Source organism: Gossypium hirsutum, chromosome A01 (genome assembly GCF_007990345.1).
Source record: "Gossypium hirsutum isolate 1008001.06 chromosome A01, Gossypium_hirsutum_v2.1, whole genome shotgun sequence".
Lineage (NCBI taxonomy): Eukaryota > Viridiplantae > Streptophyta > Magnoliopsida > Malvales > Malvaceae > Gossypium > Gossypium hirsutum.
In genome coordinates, this window is record NC_053424.1 from 1,355,736 (window position 1) to 1,377,643 (window position 21,908).

General features: G+C 35.9%; 2 protein-coding genes across 2 annotated transcripts; one reads left to right on the top strand and one right to left on the bottom strand.

Moving 5' to 3' along the window:
* The first annotated feature begins 1,806 nt into the window (after positions 1 to 1,806).
* LOC107901735 (MAP3K epsilon protein kinase 1) lies at positions 1,807 to 18,496 on the top strand. Its single transcript, XM_016827844.2, has 24 exons — positions 1,807 to 2,076; positions 2,482 to 2,616; positions 3,405 to 3,425; positions 3,614 to 3,687; positions 3,766 to 3,856; positions 3,950 to 4,033; positions 4,496 to 4,597; positions 8,824 to 8,955; positions 9,169 to 9,240; positions 9,765 to 9,868; positions 10,435 to 10,537; positions 10,741 to 11,133; positions 11,730 to 12,062; positions 12,176 to 12,220; positions 12,977 to 13,156; positions 13,342 to 13,425; positions 13,870 to 13,961; positions 14,058 to 14,141; positions 14,390 to 15,162; positions 15,429 to 15,811; positions 15,906 to 16,040; positions 16,856 to 17,262; positions 17,491 to 17,605; positions 18,098 to 18,496. Exons 1-24 carry the CDS (start codon positions 2,017 to 2,019, stop codon positions 18,272 to 18,274), a joined length of 4,179 nt encoding a protein of 1,392 aa, XP_016683333.1. The 5' UTR covers positions 1,807 to 2,016; the 3' UTR covers positions 18,275 to 18,496.
* A 561-nt stretch (positions 18,497 to 19,057) lies between these two features.
* LOC107900113 (eukaryotic initiation factor 4A-3) lies at positions 19,058 to 21,838 on the bottom strand. Its single transcript, XM_016825820.2, has 7 exons — positions 21,404 to 21,838; positions 20,784 to 21,105; positions 20,327 to 20,434; positions 20,117 to 20,236; positions 19,849 to 20,016; positions 19,527 to 19,613; positions 19,058 to 19,379 (listed from the first exon to the last, which is right to left on the bottom strand). Exons 1-7 carry the CDS (start codon positions 21,700 to 21,702, stop codon positions 19,266 to 19,268), a joined length of 1,218 nt encoding a protein of 405 aa, XP_016681309.2. The 5' UTR covers positions 21,703 to 21,838; the 3' UTR covers positions 19,058 to 19,265.
* Between the last annotated feature and the right edge of the window lie 70 nt (positions 21,839 to 21,908).

The window sequence follows — 21,908 nt, forward strand, 5'->3', positions numbered from 1 at the left end:
TAGTAATTAACTTTCATTAAATCAACCTTAAAACCCGAACTAGATCACATTAATTGGATTGTATTTGACAAATTAAACGCAAAACTAAACAAATTCATAATTAAAACTAAATTTATTCTATTAACAAAATCATGAAAATTTCAAACATAATAGTTTTAACGATTAGCTTTCATCAAATCTATCTTCAAACTTTAAATACTAAAACTAAAAAGTTAACGCTGTCACTTTCGAGTACCAAAATACATAAAAGCTCCATTTATTTAATTGAAAATGGCTTCTGAAAAATGACTTACTTTTCTAGAAAAACAAATATTTCTAGGTGTTTGGGTGAATCTGTGTAAAATATTTTCTATTGTTTAGCAGATTTCTTGAAAATATTTTATAAAAGTTGTTCAATGAAACAAACATGTATTTGAGATTCATGATTAAGAGTCTAAATGAAATAGTGAATTGATTACAAAGTGATGTTAAGGTGAAATTATAGTAAATAATGAATATTCATGATGTTAATGATTAAATTGTAAATTTTGTGAAATTTATAATTGAAACAAGAGAAGTGATATGCATGAAATTTTGTTATGTGAAATAATATATTATAATGAATTATTATGTTAAATTGCTTATATAATGAAAAATAAATTACATGGCAATAGGGACTAAATTGAAAATTATACAAAATTTTAAGTGTGAAACAATTTAATATGTGAATAAGAAAATTATGATAAAAGTTTAATAAATGTGTTATGAGATGATGAAATATGCATAAAGTATTGTAAAAGTGAAATTGTGGAAAAATACAAAAATTTTATGACGATAAAGACTAAATTGTTAAACTTGAGAAAATATGTGGATGAAATAATAGAAATGAAATACATAGAAATTTGATATGTGAAGCAATATATTAAGATAAATTATATGATTAAACTGTAACAAGAAAGAAATTGGATTTAATATGATTAATTAGTGAATATTGAACTTTTATGACAAAAAACGACTAAATTGAAAAGTTATAAAAGTTTATAAGAAAATATTTGACAGGAGAAGAATGTAGTAAAGAATGTAAAATCTTGGTGTTTTGACCTGATGTTCGAATTGGGTAAGGGGTGTTACAGTGAACAGAGCTTTATCAGTTTAGTAAAATGTTTTATAAGAATAAGAGGTAATTTTTTATTGACTGGAAACCATTTTATGTTGGCCATCCTATTTTACATGAAACAAACATCGAAAAAGGTTGAAACTTTTTTCGTAAAAGCTTTTACCTCGAAACAAACAGAGCCAAAATTTGTCAAATAGAAGTACTATATCGGACAAAAATAATACAAGTAACACATTAGAAAAAATGTCAAACTCAGGTACCACATTAGAGTGGATCAATGTCTTAGTCGAGTAGAAAAACATACCTTAGATCCAGGTCAATCTGACGATTAGTGCCAAAGATCAAAGTAGAAAACTATTTTGGATATTGGTTCGTAGATTTATGATGTTCAAAACTATTTTATGAAAAACATTGAACTGAATAAGAGAAGAGAAAAAAATGCTTTTGATTGGTACGGACGATGCGAACAAATAACGCCATACAATAGCTATTTTAACATCCTAATAACTTAAATGAAAACTTTCAAATAGTTGAGTTATACTTTGTAACTTTTCAAAGTTGAGTGACCAAGATATAAACTTTCTAATAGTTTAGTGCACTCAAATGTAATTTACCCAAATTTGTTTGAAACAAGTCCGGCCCGACCCATCAACTCCGATACGGTACAGTTAGCCCAATTCCTCTCCCTTTCTTTTTTTTTTTTTTCCTTCGTACCTTTTATTCCTCAGTTTCCTTTCTTCTTTATGGAGTCTAGCCTCGTAGCTGGATTCCTGCAACTTCTAAACCCTGTCCTCAAAAAGATGGAGCATTTCTTCTAGTGTTTTCCCTTGAGACAGCGAGCTTTTGTTCTTTTGTTTCTCATTTCTGAAAAAGATTTCAAAAAAAAAAAAAACGAAGAAGAGGGATACGAACACAAAGCAATGTCTCGCCTAGCAGCTAATTCCGCTTTCCCTAAATCCAAAACCCTCGACAACAAATACGTAAGTCAATTTCCATAAATCGATCTGTTTTTCTCGAGAAATTATACATTTTTTTCTCGTTAAATTCCCCTTTTTTTTCACTCTTCCAGCTATTAGCTGCTCGTCTGGTTTTAGAATCGAGTGCAAATGAAAAGAAAATTGGAAATGAGAAAGAAAATTTGAAGGTTCAAAATTTTACTCTCAATTACGAGAAAATGAATGAGCGATTTTTCTAACATATGATTTGACTGATGCAAAAGTTAATGTTCATTTAAAACAAAAACTCTTCGAAAATTGGAAGCTAAGTTTCTTCTGTGATCATTTTATTTTGTTGAATTATTCGTTGTAGGAGTAGTTAGAGCATACACCTGAGAAAAATGAAAGATATGTTGAAGCTTATATATTGCGTTTTCCTTTTCTGTGTAGATGCTTGGAGACGAAATTGGGAAAGGTGCATATGGACGTGTTTACAAAGGCTTGGATTTGGAGAATGGAGACTTTGTTGCAATTAAACAAGTTTCTTTGGAGAATATAGCTCAGGAGGATCTCAATATCATAATGGTTTGATTTTCTAGTCCTTTTTGCTCTAGAGTTTCTAAATTTCTGAGTACTTAAATAAAATACATGGTTTCACAAGGCCTCTTAGTCATTTTGGTTAGCCCATTAGTGATAAATGGTAATGTTCCGTGTATTTAAACTATAGTTGGGTTCAGTCACTTTACACAGCTTTTGACATTTTTTTGGTTATAGATTATACCATGTTTTCAGGGCATAATAATGGACGAGAGATTGTTTGAATACGGTGCTTTTTTTGGTTGCCATGGTTCTTAGTTTTTCATTATTTTTTATTTGACAAAATGAAGCCATGTAACTTCTTTTCTCATGTTAAAGAATCAGTAGTTTATTTCCTGAATATGTACACACGACTTATATTTATAAGCAACACGTTTTGTATCAAAGGTACTTGAGAGTCACAGCATTTGAATTTATTTGTCTTGACCGCTTTCAAGGACCTGCTTATGTAAGATCAGTTTGCATCTTATTATAGAAAATCTTAGTGTGCAATCCATTGGGAGACTGGATTTTAGTATCTGAACATCCTCTGAGTACTTATTGGTTGCTTTTTATTCAAAGGGCTTTTACCATTCTAGCCCTTAATTATGGTGTATTTAACTTAAATGTCCAATAGTTTAAAAAAAGCTTGGTGATAAACATTTAAATTTGGTCCATGGGAATGCTACCTTTGAAGCATGAAATTACCTTTTCCAGTTTCTGTAGTGTTAACAACGCTGACAAGTTGCTCTTATCTTTTGAATGCTCTTGATTGGTGGAATGGCTTAACATTGCAGCAAGAGATTGATTTATTGAAGGTAAATTTTTCCCTCTACTTTTAGTGCTTTTTGAACTTTTCCCTTGTTATAATGCTTATAAGTTGGCCGTGTAGCAACTATCAATCCCCCCATTCATTACTTGTTGTTTACTGGTCATCTTCCATTCTTCGTGGTAGTTGTCTCCTGCTGCTCGGATAATACTAATTAAAATTTGAAGCTCTTTGCAGAACTTGAACCATAAAAACATTGTGAAGTATCTTGGGTCATCGAAGACAAAGGCTCACCTGCATATAATTCTCGAGTAAGAAATCTTACGTTGTGCGTTGCAGTGTTCTGTGAGCTGTTAGAAACTTGTATTACTTCTTTTATTTTTTTGTAGGTATGTAGAGAATGGTTCACTTGCAAACATCATCAAGCCAAATAAATTTGGGCCTTTTCCAGAATCTTTGGTGGCTGTTTATATTGCTCAGGTTTGTTTTTTTCTTTTTTTTTTCTTTCTTCTGCAATTTATTGATTCATTTTGCTATAAAGTATCATTGGATTGCTACATACTTGTTCAACAGGTTTTGGAAGGCTTGGTTTATCTACATGAACAGGGTGTTATCCATCGGGATATTAAAGGTGCAAATATTCTGACAACTAAAGAGGTAACCTAACAACCATGCCAGTTCTTCTCTTAGTTTTAAATCTATTTCAGGGTCTTTAATTTTTAGTTATTATCTTGCAATAAATTTGAGCATGGCAGCAGAGAAACAATTTGACCTCTCCTTATTTATGGGGCCATTGGAGACTAATTGAATTTGGCCATTTAATTCATATGTTTCCTTTTACTTTGGCTACTTATGTGCTGAGAAATCTCCTAAGATAAATGAAACAGAAGTGCTTGAGCCTTCTTGAGTTGCACACCTGCAGGCTGCTGAATTTTGGGCCATATTTTATTGCCTCAAACCTCAGGGCTCTTGGTTGTGTGTTCTGATGCATTTTAGTCACCATTTTTTCTCGTCTTCACAATTTCATGTTCAAGTTGGTTTTGATGATTGTGTCTTTGGGGTTTGTGGACTCTCTTTGGGTTTTTTCTGACTTATCTTCAATGTAATTTCTCTTTTCAGGGTCTAGTGAAACTTGCTGATTTTGGTGTTGCAACCAAACTAACTGAGGCTGATGTTAACACACACTCGGTTGTTGGAACGCCATATTGGATGGCACCAGAGGTACCGATGATTGGATTGTGGCTATTAATTGTCAACCTCGTTACTTTTTGTTAAGAACAGGCTTTTTCTATTCCGTCTTATTCATAAGAAATTACATAAATATTTATACACATAGTAAGCCTAACTTAGGAAACTCTATACTAGGAAACAGACTAACTCTAGGGATGCTGTCTAAAAAAAACAGCCTTAAAGTTAGGGATAGTAATCAGTAAAATATTTACAGAATCCTATCTGATACACTTAAATATTCCTTAATTAGTAAACTGTAATCTGACACTCCCCCTCAAGCTGGGAAGTGGATATCATCCATTCTCAGCTTGCTTACTAGTTTTTGAAACAACTTTCCAGACAACCCTTTGGTAAGTATGTCTGCTAGTTGACCATCAGTGGACACAAATGGAGTGCAAATTAAGCCACTGTCCAGTTTTTCCTTTATAAAATGTCTGTCAACCTCAACGTGCTTCGTACGATCATGTTGAACTGGATTATGTGCAATATTGATAGCAGACTTATAATCACAATACAACTTCATTGGACCTTCCCACTTGATCTTCAAATCTTCCAAAATAATTTTTAGCCATAATAGCTCACAAATTCCAAGAGCCATCGCCCTAAATTCAGCTTCTGCACTAGATCTAGCCACAACATTCTGTTTTTTACTCCTCCAAGTCACAAGATTACCTCCTAGGAAAGTGCAATAGCCCAAGGTTGATCTTCTATCAACCATAGACCCTGCATAATCTGCATCAGTATAGGCTTCAAGGGTTAAATTCTCCCTCTTTTTTAAATAGGATTCCTTTACCTGGCGTGCCCTTTAAGTACTGTAGAATTTGATACACAGCTCTAAGATGTGATTCTTTGGGGTTGTGCATAAACTGACTTACAACACCGACTGCATAGGCAATATCCGGTCTGGTATGAGACAAGTAAATGAGCTTCCCCACAAGTCTTTAATATGAACTTTTATCAACTGCTGCATCTTCTAGTGCATCTCCAAGTCTGTGATTCACCTCTATGGGTGTGTCTGCTGGTTTACATCCCAACTTGCCTGTCTCTGTCAACAAATCAATTATGTATTTTTGCTGAGATATGAAGATTCCTTCCCGAGAGTGTGCCACTTCAATACCAAGGAAATATTTTAAGTTTCCGAGTTCTTTGACTTCAGATTCTTTTACTAGGCATTTCTTTAAATTCTCTATTCCTTCTAGGTCATCACCAGTCACTATAATGTCATCTACATAGACTAATAAAGCAGTCACTCCCCTTGAAGATGAGTGTTTTACAAAAAGAGTGTGATCTCCTTGACTCTGTTTATACCCCAACTTGAGCATTACTTTGGTAAATCTTCCAAACCAAGCCCTCGGGGACTGTTTTAGTCCGTACAAAGCCTTTTTTAGTCTGCAAACTACCTGTCCTGTATTTGGACCGAATCCTGGTGGAACATCCATATAGACTTCCTCCTCAAGATCACCATGTAAAAAGGCGTTTTTTATGTCAAATTGCTGTAATTTCCAGCCTCGGTTGGCAGCTAGTGACAACAACACTCTCACAGTGTTCATCTTTGCAACAGGGGAAAATGTCTCAAGGTAGTCTACTCCATACATTTGAGTGTACCCTTTAGCAACCAATCTTGCTTTGTACCTCTCCAAAGAACCATCTGATTTATACTTCACTGTGTACACCCAGCGACATCCCACTGGTTTCTTTCCTCTCGGTAATTTCACCAAGTCCCATGTCTTATTTTTTTCAAGAGCTTCCATTTCAACCTTCATGGCATTTTTCCAATTCTCATCTTCTAATGCCTCGGATACTGTTTTGGGAATGGAGATAGAATTTAGGCTAGTAAGAAAGGCTTTGTGGTTATGGGACAAATTTTTGCAAGACAAAAATACGTACAAGGGATGTTTTGTACAGGCTCTAATCCCTTTTCTAATAGCAATGGGAAATTCATCTAAATTTTCAGTAGTTTTAGTAGTAGGTTCAGCAATTACCTCAGGTTGTATAGGAGGAGAAGATGATTGAACTTGCACCGGTGCCTTCTTCCTTGAGTAAACCAGTAAAGGACGAGTAGTGCCCTGAATCCCTCTTTGTGATTTGGGTGTATTAGGCTCTGTTTCAGGTTGCTGGACAGGAGCTGGAATGTGAGTGTTTGGTTGCTGGACGGGAGCTGGAATGTGAGTGTTTGGTTGCTGGACAGGAGCTGGAATGTGAGTGTTTGGTTGCTGGACAGTAGCTAGAATGTCAAGAAGAAAGAATTCTCTGTCCTTATCTTCTGTGAATAAGATCTCCCCCTGAAGATAAGGACGAGTAAAGAAATTCTCTTGTTCTGCAAAAGTAACATCCGCTGATACATAAAATTTTTTTGTGGCTGGATGATAGCATTTGTACCCCTTTTGAGTGGAAGAATAACCGAGAAAGACACACTTGACAGCTCGTGGATCAAATTTTTCTCTATTTTGAGAATGTTCATGTACAAAGGCAACACAACCAAATATTTTGGGAGGAAGGCTACTTGAAGTACTAAAATCAGGAAAGAATTTTGCTAGAACTTGCATAGGACTTTGAGATTCAAGGACTTTTGTAGGCAATCTATTTATCATATGAGTAGCAGTTAAAACAGCCTCCCCTAGTATTGTTTAGGGACATTTTTTTGGAACAAGAGGGCTCTTGTAATAGCTAAAATGTGACCATTTTTTCTTTCGGCAACACCATTTTGTTGGGGTGTGCTAACACAAGATGACTCATGTATAATGCCTCTTTCTTGGAAATATGGTGAGAGAAACTGATTGAAATAGTCCTTGGCATTGTCTGACCTAAATCTTTTTATTTCAGCTCCAAATTGTGTTTTGATCATGTTGTAAAAGGTTGGAAAGACAGACCTTACATCAGATTTCTGTTTTAAAAGAAATATCCAAGACACACGGGTACAATCATCAATAAAGGATACAAACCACCGAGCCCCAGAAATATTTGAAATAGTGGATGGTCCCCAAACATCACTATGAATAAGAGTAAAAGGAGCGGATGTTCTTTTATTGCTTACCGGAAAAGAGGTACGTTTATGTTTTGCAAGTTCACAGACATCACAATGGAATTTTTCAATAGTTAATCCTTTGAACAATGAAGGAAACATAATTTTAAGGACTCTAAACGATGGATGACCAAGGCGGAGGTGATGGAGCCAAATTTGGTTTTTATTGGTTTTAATAGATTCGGATATGAAAGATAATGGTGAGGAATTTAGAGCACTAACTTCTCCACTGGATTCCTCAAGATAGTATAGGCCATTTACTTCCTTAGCATGTCCAATCATCCTCCTCGTATTCTGTTCCTGAAAAAGACATCGATTGTGATAGAAAACCACACTACAGTTAGAGTCTTTGGTAATTCTTTGGATGAATAGAAGATTGGTAAATAGTTTTGGAACATGAAGGACATTTTTAAGAGTAAGGGTTTTGTTTATAACAATATCACCCTGACTAGCCACTGTGATCACAGAACCATTGGCTACTGTTATCTTTCTACTACTAGGACAAGGTGTATATGAAACAAATTTTTGTGAGGAGTGGGTCATGTGGTCTGTAGCTCCTGAGTCAATGACCCAAGAACTTTTTGTGGGTATATCCGAGATTTTAGAATTTTGAGAAGAGGATATACCTGAAAAAACCAAACCACTAGTACCTATTGAAGGAGATTTTTCCAATGATCCCAGCAGATTCTTCAACTTCTCAACTTCTTCTTTATTGAACTCAACAGATGATTCTTGAGAATTCCCTTCTCCAGTGTTGCTGGTTTTGACAGTTTCAGCCATGTTTCTTTTGAACAAATTCTACAGGCTTGAGGGTTGATCGGGAATGAGAAGAAGTTGCCAGACAAAGAAAAAAATCCCAGAATTTGAGCTAAAAAAACGGCTCTGATACCATGTTAAGAACAGGCTTTTTCTATTCCGTCTTATTCATAAGGAATTACATAAATATTTATACACATAGTAAGCCTAACTTAGGAAACTCTATACTAGGAAACAGACTAACTCTAGGGATGCTGTCTAAAAAAAACAGCCTTAAAGTTAGGGATAGTAATCAGTAAAATATTTACAGAATCCTATCTGATACACTTAAATATTCCTTAATTAGTAAACTGTAATCTGACACTTTTGTCCATTTTTTCATGTTTGTTTTTTAAGGTATACATTGGATGTGTTACTTACAGGTGAAGTTAAATTTCAGGTGATTGAAATGTCTGGGGTTTGTGCTGCTTCTGACATTTGGAGTGTTGGCTGTACTGTGATTGAACTCCTTACATGTGTTCCTCCATACTATGATCTGCAGCCTATGCCAGCTCTCTTTCGGATTGTGCAGGTCTGTGCAATTTACTTTAGTCAGTATATAAGCATAAGAGTAAATTCTTTGTATTGAGTGGTTCTTTCCATCCTTGATTTATCTCCCTGTTGATTTACATTTCATATTGGGATATTCTTTTCACTGCTGAAGAATGCTTTAGCAAGTTATTTTCTGCCATGTCTTAAATTGCTTGTCTTTATGCATACACATACGTATGTGTCTTCCTCTCAGGATGAGCATCCTCCGATACCTGATAGCCTATCTCCTGACATTACTGATTTTCTGCACCAGTGCTTTAAGAAGGTAAGGTGGCAGATAAATGAAGATTCAGTTTTGTATTTTAATTATTGCTTGATCTGTCAAAAGTGTATAATGCTTCAGACATACTTGGTTTATAACAGACAGAATACGGTTATTAGCAATGAAAGATATATTTTGATGGGAATGACCTGTGTTTTGATCTTATAACTTTGGAATCTATGAAGACCAAAAGCATCCAGTAACTCTCTTGAAATTCTAGAATGAGTAAATATTCTTCTAGTCACAAAATCTTTGGGTGGAATTCACCATCAGGATGAAATGAAATTCTCAAAATGGAAGGAAAATAGAATAGCCTGATAATTTCATAGACTAATTGAAATTCATGTGGCTAAAAGAAGATATGGCCTTCTATCTTGGTCCCATTTATATGATAACTGCTGGAGTTCAATGGTTGTCACCCAATGTGATGATGGTTGCTGATCAGACCATCACAAATCTTCACTTGACCCTGTTAAAGTCTGTGATAATTTGTTAATTTCTTAGACGAGGCTTCGTTGAATTTTCAGGATGCCAGACAAAGGCCTGATGCAAAAACGCTTCTTTCTCACCCTTGGATACGGAATTGCAGACGTGCTTTGCAGTCTTCTCTGCGTCAAAGTGGAACCATTAGGTGTGTATGGTACAGTATGTTTCATGTGTAATGTATTTTGAACGTTGCCTTGGGTTTTTGGTCAGTATTCTGCATTCATGAATTTATGTGCTATGTCGTCTCCCTTATCTGCTAGACACCTACAATATCTGAGCTGGTCAAATAATCAGAGTTTTAATTGATTTTAGTCTAAATTATTTTCACAACCTAGCAACCACATTGGGCTTCCTGTGATCTTGTAATAAATGCCCTCTATATACAGGTAATTGGTTTTAGTTTGGATACTTAACAATACTGCTCAGTGGGCTTTTTGTCAATTTTTTTATACTAAATTATGAGGACGTATCTCTGCTTATAACTATTTCTACTGCAAACTTGCTTCTTATGCTACTAGTGGACTTAGCATTATATTTCACTTCTATGAGACTTTTCCTTGTTCTGGTGTGCCATTAATATTTGATCTTGTTTTCTTTCATATTTTAAGCAGTTCATATAAAATTTCCAAACCTTAATATTTACAGAGTTGACAACTAAATACTTGTTCATTTATGTTCTATTTAATCCTCTGGTTGTCTATTCCTTGGCAGAAACATTGCCGAAGATGCTGCAGCAGATGCAGAAAGCTCTAATGCAGATAACCAGAGTGCTGGAGAGAATCTTCCTGTGGAGAAAGTGGATGCATCTGAAACGGTGAGAACTTGTTCAGCCTGAACCTTTTCTGGAAGCAAGCCATAGCTAAAGTTGAAAGCTACAGGAGACATAACTTTTTAAAGCAAATTTAAAAATTGAGACTATGTTAAGTTGTTTGAAGACTATTGTTTAGTTTTTCATATAGAATGATGCAAGAGGATGTTGATTTTTACTCATTAATGACATAGTCTTTTGATTATCAGAGCTCTAGGAAAGAGGTATCATCAACAGAGGCCACTGATCGAAGCAAGTATGATCACGATCATTCTGCAGATAACACTCCTGTTGAAGAAAGAACAAATAATTTAGATGATGATCTACTATCAGATCAAGTTCCAACCTTAGCTATTCATGAGAAACCATCATTACAGAGTAGTTCTGGTAGACTATCTGTTAAGAATGTAGCAGTTGCTCTTGGTTCTAGTCAGCTTCATGATATATCACATCAAGATGAAGCTACGATGAATGGTGATGTTGGCTCACCATCAAAAAGGAAACATACGGAAAAAGGACAGGGAGGCAATTGGGATCAAATTGATAATGAGAATAAATCATTTGCCTTTGGACCTATCACTCAGAATGCTGGTCTGCAAAAGGTGATGCTTCATGAAATGGTGTCAGTTTCTGAGAAAGTTAATTTGTTAGATTTATAACATTTATATTAATTTACTTTTGAACTTCAGTCATGCTTTCTCTGACATTTCGCTGCATGCCTCTATGTGGTTGCTAGGTTGCATGCCAGTTTAGTTGCATTGTTAGAAAGAACTCATCTTGGTTTCTATTATGTCTTGGACTGTTTTATCTCTATGAAGTATCTTCTTGGCTTGTATGGTTTAGTTAAAGAAAAAAAAAAAAGATATCTTCTTCTAGATGCATTCATTATTGCCTGTTTTCTCATTGTTTCTCAGATCAAATGAGAGTCATAATGGTGATTGTTCATTTATGCCCTGACCCTCTTTTTCCTCTAGAGAATGTTTATTAGAATTCTGTATTCTTTGAGGTATTACCTATGATTCTCTTTCTGTAAATTCTTTTATCAGTTCTGTGCTTCTATGATTCTGTTTTGTAACATCTCTTGTCAGTTCTATGCACATGGCTTGTCATTTTTTCTGTTCACCTTTCTCACCTTCCTTTTTGGTTTCCTCACAAATGTATAAATGGAACCTTAATATTTGACTCCCACCTTTTTAAGGCTGCGAAAGCTTCAGTGACCTCAAGTGGAAATGAGCTAATTAGATTTAGTGATCCTCCTGGAGATGCTTCCTTGGATGATTTATTTCATCCGTTGGATAAAAATCGGGAGGAAAGAGGAGCTGAAGCTTCAACGTCTGCATCTGCATCTGCATCGAATGTGAACCATGATACTGTGCCTGATACTGGAAAAAATGACCTGGCTAAGAAGTTACGTGATACAATTGCTAAGAAACAAATGGAAGAGGAGATGGGTCAGTCAAATGGAGGTGGCAACCTTCTTCGCTTAATGATGGGCGTTTTGAAGGATGATGTAATAGACATTGATGGTTTGGTATGTTAAAAATAATCTGTGATCTGATATGTTTTGAGTGCCATGTTTATGTGATGCTGTCAGGCATGAACCTGATGATGTTTTTCTCTTGTTTATTGTATTCCTGTGGCTAGGATTTTGAAGATAAATTACCTGCTGAGAACCTATTTCCCTTACAGGTATGTATCATCTCTTCCAAAAAGTGGACTTGAATTATTTTATCTGTAATGGAACCCTCTTATATAACTTGTTTTTTGGTTGTGCAATACACTCTACCTTTGAGTATATTGAGGTTTTCTAACTGTAGTTTTTCAACCTGATTCTAATAGGTTTAAAGTAACCCTTATGCTGCTGTGCATGTGCAGCTTCTTGTTAAGAGTTTTTACCATTATTAATGGATGTATCCTATGTGTCTTGCTGTTGATTTCAATCTAGTAAATTCAAATTTTAAGATATTTGTATTGAAATTATAATATATAGCCACTTCTTTTTACGGCTTCAGTGTTCTTTTCTTTGTCTTCTTTGCCATATAAAATTATTTAATTGTCTGTCTCATGGAGAGCAGGCATCTCAAGTGATGGGAGTCATCATCAGTTTGCTTATGCATGTCAAAATCCTATTATAAGTTGCCCATTGCATATACTCCTCGGCTGTGTGAATTCTAAGGAGATTATTTTAGTAGTTTTTTCCTCTTGAGATTTATGACTGAAGTTGTATTTTATTATTTCTGTTACCAAAAGGATAAAGACATGATCTTGTAAGTTACTAAAAATGAATCTGTATTTACTCCGAAAAATTATCCGACCCTTGTTGTCCTTTCCAGCTGTCTGTTATGAATTTCTTTCTGTTGAATTATTTATTTTAAACCTTTTTTTTTGTTATTGTTGTTCCTGGCAACCAAGAGTTTGAAATCTTATTTTGTTCTTGCACTGTAGGCGGTTGAGTTTGGCAGGTTAGTTGGTTCCCTAAGACCCGAGGAATCAGAGGATGCAATTGTTACTGCATGTCAGAAGCTTATAGCGATCTTCCATCAGCGCCCTGAACAAAAAATTGTTTTTGTTAGCCAGCGTGGTTTGCTGCCTCTAATGGAATTGCTTGATGTCCCAAAAACTCGTGTATGTCAATAATGAGGCTCTCTTCCTCTCCCCACCCATACCCCCACCAAAAGAGGGAAAAAAAAGGAAAAAAAGGAAAAAGAAAACCTCCCACTTCCAGTCCTCCTAGCTGGGGAAGGAGTAAAGGAGAAAGTTCTAAATTTGTTTCCTACTTGCTTATGGGTTTGGTGAAACTTCAATTGCAGGTCATATGTTCAGTGCTTCAACTTCTTAATCATATCATTAAAGAAAACACTGATTTCCAGGAGAATGCTTGTCTTGTTGGCTTTGTAAGTTCTACGCTCATGTAGCTTTATTTGTTCACATATAGAAGAGTGGGCAAGGTGTGCTAGTTGTTACATAATTGCTCAGTAGGTTGGGACCTAAAAGAGATTTCATTTTATTTTATTTTTCCCCCTTCATGAATAACAGTGTCATGGCATGCTCAGAACATGTGCAGTCTCCTTGTTCTACACTAATGAGCGATTACCATTAGAACTCCTTAGGAGTTGGTGGAGACTCTCAACTATTAATGAGGCATCTCTGTGGTTTTTAGAATCCTTTGGTTGGCCTTCAGTTGTAATTCGTGTAAATAAAGGTTTACGTTTGTATGTTTCAGTTGTGTGTTTGTGTCACGTTTTGGATTGATCTTTTGAACTGAAATTGATAGGGGAGGGAGAGTGATTATATTGTTGTATTTATACCGTTTTATTCACTTTCAAGTTACATTATAGATCCCGTTGATTAAGAGTTTTGCGGGGCCTGATCGTCCTCGGGAAATTAGGATGGAGGCAGCTTATTTCTTACAGCAGCTTTGTCAATCAAGGTGTTGAGTTGTCTCTTCTCTTTATTTCTGCTGCTTAATATCATCTTTAATTGACAGAAATTAGTTATACTGACCATATTGGTTCCTTCTTTATAGCTCTTTGACTTTGCAGATGTTTCTAGCTTGCCATGGAATCCCTGTTTTGGTTGGCTTTTTAGAGGCTGATTATGCAAAGTACAGGTTTGTGTGCATGTGTGTTTGTGGATGCAATCCTAGATATGCATTGTAATGTAAGATGATGACTGTTTACCATTTTGGGAAGCTCTAAGACCAAGTGCCAAAATTAATATTCTCAACTTTTTGATGCACTCTATCCCCTTTTTGATTCTTTTACCCCTTCTCATTTTGAATGTTGTGCGTTTAAATGCTCCAGTGTGTTTTGCTTTCTATACTTGAAAAATGCTCATTACCACCTGCTCCTGACACAGGCAAATGGTTCACCTAGCAATTGATGGCATGTGGCAGGTCTTCAAGCTTCAGCGATCAACCCCGAGGAATGATTTCTGTCGGATAGCTGCTAAGAATGGGATATTACCGAGGCTTATTAATACTCTTTACAGTCTAAATGAGGCAACTCGACTTGCAACCATATCTGGTGGGGGTGGTTCACATTCTGGTCCACTCGATTCCAGTCATCCTCTGTTTGCTCAGAATGAGACTCCGTTCTCGGGAACTGATCAATCTGATGTCCTTAAAGCTAGGCATGGAATGACTGAGCATTCCTTTCCAGTTGGTGCACAAGAACCTTCACGGGCTTCAATTTCCCTTTCTCAGAGGTCAGATCCTAACCTGCCAGATTCACGTTATCTTGCTGTTGATGGCGACAGACCTCGATCTAGCAATGGGGCATTGGATGTCTCAATTTCTAGAGAATCGTCAGCTTCCAAAGAGCTAGAAAATTTGGATCGGGCAGAGGACCTTAGAAGGCAGAAGATAAGTAATGCTTTGAACAGGACATCTTTGGACAGACCTCCAAAATTGATAGAAGGTATTTCAAATGGACTTACCACTTCAGTAACTACCCAGGCAGAGCAAGTTCGACCTCTTCTTAGCTTATTAGAGAAGGAACCTCCTAGGCAGCAATTGGAGTATGTGCGCCACCTGCCTGGATTGGAGAGACATGAAAGCATACTGCCTCTACTACATGCTAATGACAGAAAAACCAATGGTGAACTAGATTTCTTGATGGCTGAATTTGCAGGTATCTTCTCATGCTTTAATTGATCTACTGCTCAACGCTTTATGTAGATATTAACAATCTGTAAACAGTTCACTGTATCTTTCCATTATCGCATTATCATCAGTAATTGGTGAAATCCTTGAAAGATGCTTATACTGGAGCTTTCCAACTTAACTTTGAGCTTTTTATGCTACCTTTAAATGAGAGTTATGGTATCTCCACTGAGCTTTTTATTAGTTAAGGTACAATTAATATGCTTATTCAATGCTGTTTCTTTGTGGTTTCAGAGGTCTCTGGTCGTGGAAGAGAAATTGGAGGTGTTGATTCTACACCTAGAATTTCACATAAAAGTAAGAAAGTCGGGCAACTGGCAGTAAATGAAGGAACAGCATCCACATCTGGCATAGCTTCTCAGACTGCATCGGGTGTATTATCTGGCTCAGGTGTTTTAAGTGCTAGACCTGGAAGTACAACATCATCAGGGTTGCTCTCCAACATGGTATCAACAATGAGCGCGGATGTTGCCAAGGAGTACCTTGAAAAGGTGGCAGACCTACTTCTTGAGTTTGCTCAAGCAGATACAACCGTTAAATCCTACATGTGTAGCCAAAGCTTGCTTAACCGTCTTTTCCAGATGTTTAATCGCATAGAGCCACCTGTTCTTTTGAAGGTACCTAAACTATTTTGGCTTTCCATTTTATGTTTTAGACTTTTTAATCTTCCTGTACACTTCGTCTCACGGTTCATTATTATTATTTTCTTAGATATTGAAGTGTATTAATCATTTGTCCACCGATCCAAACTGCTTAGAGAATCTTCAGCGAGCAGATGCAATTAAGTATTTGATCCCAAATCTAGAACTCAATTATGGACCGCTTGTATCTCAAATACATCACGAGGTTTGCCTTATTATCCTTGATCATTATGCCTAATAATCCATTTACTAGCAAATTTGGTATGTCTGGTTTTCTTGAGTTATCAACTGCGATTATTTGAGACTTCATGCACCTGGTTCTTGTCTTATGCCAATTTCTTAACTTCATCTATATTACTTCCCTCTTTCTGTTTCTCATGGATTTAACATATTGACTGAATTCATTAGATTATATGCTGGAACCCACCTGATGTTTAAAATGGTCATGTGAACTCATGTAATAGGTTATATTCTTACTTGGATCATCTTTAGAGTTTTTAACTGCAACCAAATTAAAGTTTATTCACAAAATTAAATGAACTATTGCTCTCTGCTTTTGAAGTACTGGTTTCTTGTTACTTTGCAAATTCTGCTTCTTTATTTTCACTCATGAGACATGGATTATTCTATCTTCTGCCGCCCTTTTCCAATCCAAACATCGTCAAGCACACTATTTTTTTTCGTTAATTATGTTTTTAATTCTTGCTTTTGACATTTTCTATTTCTAGAAGACCAAGTTTTACTTGCATTATGCTGGGGTGAAATACTAGAAATTAGCTTTAGGGAGCTAAATATTGAGCCTTGTTGGTAGCGTGTACTGTGCCATACAAGCTTCAGTTTTTGTGCTACTGGTTAGCTTATTAGTTACTGTATTTATTCTCCTTTTTGTACTCTTCTGCTTGGTAATTGGCATCTGATTGTGTATATTACAGCTTTAACTCTTATCCTATTATGATTGTATTCCTCAGTGCCAGTGGGCAGGAAGACTTATCTGATTTGACAATATTTTCTCTTCTGAAGGTTCTCAATGCACTATTCAACTTGTGCAAGATAAATAAGAGGAGACAGGAACAAGCAGCAGAAAACGGAATCATTCCGCACTTGATGAATTTTATCATGTCAGATTCTCCTTTAAAACAACATGCATTGCCGTTACTGTGCGACATGGCTCATGCATCACGTAATTCAAGGGAACAGTTGAGGGCTCATGGTGGATTGGATGTGTACTTGAGCTTGCTTGACGATGAGCTTTGGTCTGTGATAGCACTAGACTCGCTCGCTGTTTGCTTGGCTCATGACAATGACAACCGCAAGGTGGAACAAGCTTTGCTGAAGAAAGAGGCAATTCAGAAATTGGTGACATTTTTCCAATGTTGTCCGGAGCAACACTTTGTTCACATATTGGAGCCATTCTTGAAAATCATCACGTACGAGATGCTACACCCAATGATTATTTTTGTAGTTCTTTTAAGAGCTTGTGCTATTTTGACTGATTAGATTATTGATGGCTAAGAACTGACATGAGAACATCCTGAGTCATTTCACTGTTTGAATTGGCGATGCTGAATCTTCTTTATATTAGATTGGCATATATCGAATATTTAGTTCTTGATTTAGAATTTGCTAACTTGACCCTACTTATTTCTGGAATGCAGGAAATCATCCCGAATTAACACAACATTAGCTGTTAATGGTTTGACGCCACTTCTAATCTCAAGGTTGGATCACCAGGACGCCATTGCTCGTCTTAATCTACTTAAATTAATTAAGGTCAGTATGATCCTTTTTATTGTCAGAATCTGCATGGCATCTATTTTCTATACAAATTATTTAACTGATTCCAAATCCTCGAGTATAAATTTGTTTCTTGAGGTCCATTAAGATTGTCCATTTTCCTGATACATACCAGCATACGGAAGCTCCTTGAGGTCAGCTAAACAAATGAACATGCATCCCTTTGATAGTCTGTTAAGTGGTAGAAACTGTTGAATAGGAACCTTTACTATGCTATGCGAGTTGGAAAATATAGAATATTTTTTTGAAAAATCTGTATTCACGATATATCCATGTGAGGGTGTGTAAATATATATTTTAAAAAAAGGGGAAAAATAGGGGTAGTTTACTGACTGTATATTAACTCAAGCACTTGAAAAAAGACTAGTATACCATTGTGCAATTGTGGTTCATAACTAGTTGCTTAGTGATGCATTAAGAGGAGATTTATCATGACTAGTTCCGATATAAACTTTTTGGTGTTGGCAGGCTGTTTACGAGCATCACCCAAGACCAAAACAACTAATCGTGGAGAACGATTTACCACAGAAGTTAAAGAATCTAATTGAGGAACGGAGAGACGGGCAGCGTTCCGGAGGCCAAGTGTTGGTGAAACAAATGGCTACTTCATTGCTTAAAGCCCTTCATATTAACACAGTCCTGTAAATTTACATGTGTTGTAAAAACTTTCCTGGTTCCTCCCCTCCTTATGTATATTGTTTTAATTCTTTAGGAAGGATCGGTTTGGTTTTTCCACTTTTGTTTTCATTTTTATTTGTTTGGCCAATTCATTTATTTGGTCCCTTTAGTTTGTCATCAGTGTTTAGGAAATGATTTTGTTTTTGATTGGGTCAGTAAATGCCTTTTTCCCGCCATTTAGCCTTAAAAGATTTGTATCATGTTCGTGTTATAATCGTGTTTTGAGCTATTTTATTATGTTTATATAATATTGAACAAGTTAATAGGTCGGGTTATAAAGATTTTGGTATGCTCATGTATGTGTTATATGGCAACTAATGTTACCGGTTTTAGTTATCTAGTATGCTGTCTTATGGGTTTTGGTATGTTCATTTCCATTTTTATTATTAAAAATTAATCTTGGACATGATCATAGAACAGAATACACGTGATTTGTCAAAATAGATGAAATTTAAAAAAAAATGATTTATTCTTTTTAACTTCAAGAGATTAATTTTATCATTCATATAAGGTTGTTAATAGGAATATTTACAAAACCATTTAATTTGAAATCAAAACCTATTAAATTGAACAATCCAACTATACAAAAAGAACGAATCACAAATGTTTTTTTGTTTTGAGATAATGCTTAACAGTAATCATAATCTTTCCTTTATTCATAAATAAAAAAATAATGTACTACTCAAATTTAATATCCATACTAATCAAACTTGAACAAAATGTTTTAAATAATAATTGTTAACAATAATAAAAGCCCTAACTGATTATATATATTAGTGTTTCTTGTTTGTCAGCGGTAAGTGTTTAAAGAACCCTTCACCTACGACGTAGTTGTTATACAAATAAAATCAAATGGAAGAAAGATAAAAGACCAAAAAGTACATTACACAAACTCCATGGATTAATGCTCTCAACAATATTTTTTAATCACTCCATCAATCCAAGCACATGATTCTTTTTATATAAGATCAGCGACATTCATCGGCATTTCGTCGATCTGGGTACTATAGTACTGCTCGATATCTCGAAGAATCTTGATGTCATCACTTTTCACAAAATTTATAGCAACACCCTGCACATACAAAAGTGTGACCAAAAACAATTATATCCTCGGCCGAGGCCGATTATGGAAAAATAATAAAATCCAGCGAAGGATATCAAGAATATGCAATATTTTGGGTCAAAAGTCTTCTATTGAACAAAAAAGAGAAAGAAATACCTTTCTTCCAAAACGACCTGATCGACCGATCCTATGGATGTAAAGCTCTCGATTATTTGGGAGGTCATAATTTATCACCAGGGAAACCTAAAACAATCAAAGTAAATTTAGTAATTATAAATTGAAAATGAAAAACGGCTTCTCAAGTGATAGAAAATTTTTTTTTTTTTCCTTTTTACGAGGTAATAAGACTGGGCTATTATTATTGGCATCGAGCAATTTTTTGTTCTCTGGAAATTATTTAGCCATCTAAGACCAAAAAAGGAGAACAAGCGACAGTGAACCAGAAAAAATAAAATGAAAAGCCCCTCAAAAGACTTGCCTGTTGAACATCGAGCCCCCTAGCCCAGACATCTGTTGTGATAAGAACACGGGTTGCACCATCCCGAAACTCTGCCATAATTGCCTCTCTTTCCTTCTGAGGCATATCCCCATGCATTGACGATACCGTAAAGTTATTGCTACGCATCTTCTCAGTTAGCCAATCAACCTATTTCAAAAGCAGAAATCACAATGATAAGCCTCAAGATCACAGCATGAAGTCCAAAATCTTGTATCAAAGAATTCAGAAACATGGTTAACGATGATACCTTTCGTTTTGTGTTGCAGAAAATGACAGCTTGGGTGATTGTCAATGTATCATAAAGATCACATAGCGTATCAAACTTCCACTCCTCTCTTTCAACTGCTACAAAAAACTGCTTGATTCCCTGTAATCATGAAAAAACAGAACAAAAGTTGGCATCAAATCCCATATTAGAAGTCGTGGAAATCTTGTTAGCGTAATAACATTATTTTACCTCTAGAGTCAACTCATCACGCTTCACAAGGATCCTTATAGGATCAGTCATAAATTTGCTCGTCATTTCCAAGATTTCATGAGGAAGTGTAGCAGATATCAAACAAACCTACAAGAATTCATCAACTTCAACAACATAAACAGACTCGGATAAGGAGAAAGAAAGAGAAAACAAGGCCCTATGGCTACACATCATATACGACAATCGAGAGGGGGGGGGGCAGTGAACTTGGCCCACTCAAAATGAAAAATTGCTTATATAGTCCCTGTACTTTTTAGGATATCACTAGTATAATGGTAAAATTATACTTTGCCCCCCCCATTTTTTTCACTTTTGGCCCCTAAAACAATTTCCTGGCTTCGCCCCTGGAAACAATGTTCCAAGGTAACAGCCACAAGTCAACAAAAACATCACAACAACTCTGAATTTAGGCACGATAAGAAAGTGAGAAAGGCACCTGAAGCTCGGGTGGAAGATGTCTGTAAACATCATAAATTTGATCTTTGAACCCTCTGCTTAACATCTCATCAGATTCATCCAGAATCAATAGTTTAATAGCTCTTGTACGTAGGGTTCTCCTCTTGATCATATCACAGACTCTACCTGGAGTTCCCGATACTACATGAACCCCGTTTTCTAGCTTCCTTATATCTTCACCCACACTTTTGCCTCCAATACATGCGTGTGCTTGTATATTCATGAAATCACCAATTGTCCGTATCACTTTCTCTGTTTGAGAAGCCAGTTCTCTTGTAGGTGACAATATCAACGCTTGAACCCTAAAATAACACTACTTAGCATATTCACAACTCATACTTCAAAATAAATTAAATAAATTATAGATTAATCCTAAAAAAAAATTCAAGACTCAAACACCTTCCCTAATTTACGATCTTTCAATAGCATTATTTTTACTCTTTGAATAAGAAACATCTCAAATTTAGGGTTTTAGCTATGAGGTATCTAAAAATTAGGGCTTTTGCAAAAAAATTACATGAAATCGATATCAGAACACATTCAAATCTGTCAAAAACAACTAATTTTAAAACAGGTAAAGAATTGAAATAAAAAACATACTCTCTGCTAGCGGTGTCGACCACTTGACAAACAGTGAGAGCAATCATGGAAGTTTTACCGGTACCAGATTGGGCTTGAGCAATCACATCGCGGCCATTGATTATCGGCATAACAGCTCTCTGCTGAATAGCCGACGGCTTTTCAAAGCCGTAATTGTAGATTCCACGGAGGAGATCGTCTTTTAACCCCATCTGGTCGAAACTCAATATCGGCTCGATTCCTTCCGTCGTCTCGAACACTAGCTTCTCATCCTCGGCTCCCATCCGCCGAGCCGTTCTGCTCGTCGTCGCCGCCGCCATCCCTCGTTTTTTCGGCCTTCGCTAAGCTGTGATCGTCTAGCAGGGAAAGTTAATTGAAAAGAAAATAGTAAAAATAAAAGACTATTAAAAATAGAAATTTAGAACGCGAGGGAAGGCAAGGCAAGCACTGTGGTGCGATTGCTAGGGTTTTATTTATATACGTTTATATTTAGGTTTTATTAGTAAATTGGCTTTGAACTATTTCC

Bases quoted from the DNA above. Each gene is read 5' to 3' on its own strand.
- LOC107901735 (XM_016827844.2), top strand. From the start codon at position 2,017: ATGTCTCGCCTAGCAGCTAATTCCGCTTTCCCTAAATCCAAAACCCTC. The intron at 3,857-3,949 runs GTTTGTTTTTTT...CTTGTTCAACAG, and splicing joins TGGCTGTTTATATTGCTCAG to GTTTTGGAAGGCTTGGTTTA. The intron at 11,134-11,729 runs GTGATGCTTCAT...CACCTTTTTAAG, and splicing joins AGAATGCTGGTCTGCAAAAG to GCTGCGAAAGCTTCAGTGAC.
- LOC107900113 (XM_016825820.2), bottom strand. From the start codon at position 21,702: ATGGCGGCGGCGACGACGAGCAGAACGGCTCGGCGGATGGGAGCCGAG. The intron at 20,435-20,783 runs GTGCCTTTCTCA...GAATTCTTGTAG, and splicing joins ATCTTCCACCCGAGCTTCAG to GTTTGTTTGATATCTGCTAC. The intron at 20,017-20,116 runs GTATCATCGTTA...CTTTTGAAATAG, and splicing joins TCTGCAACACAAAACGAAAG to GTTGATTGGCTAACTGAGAA.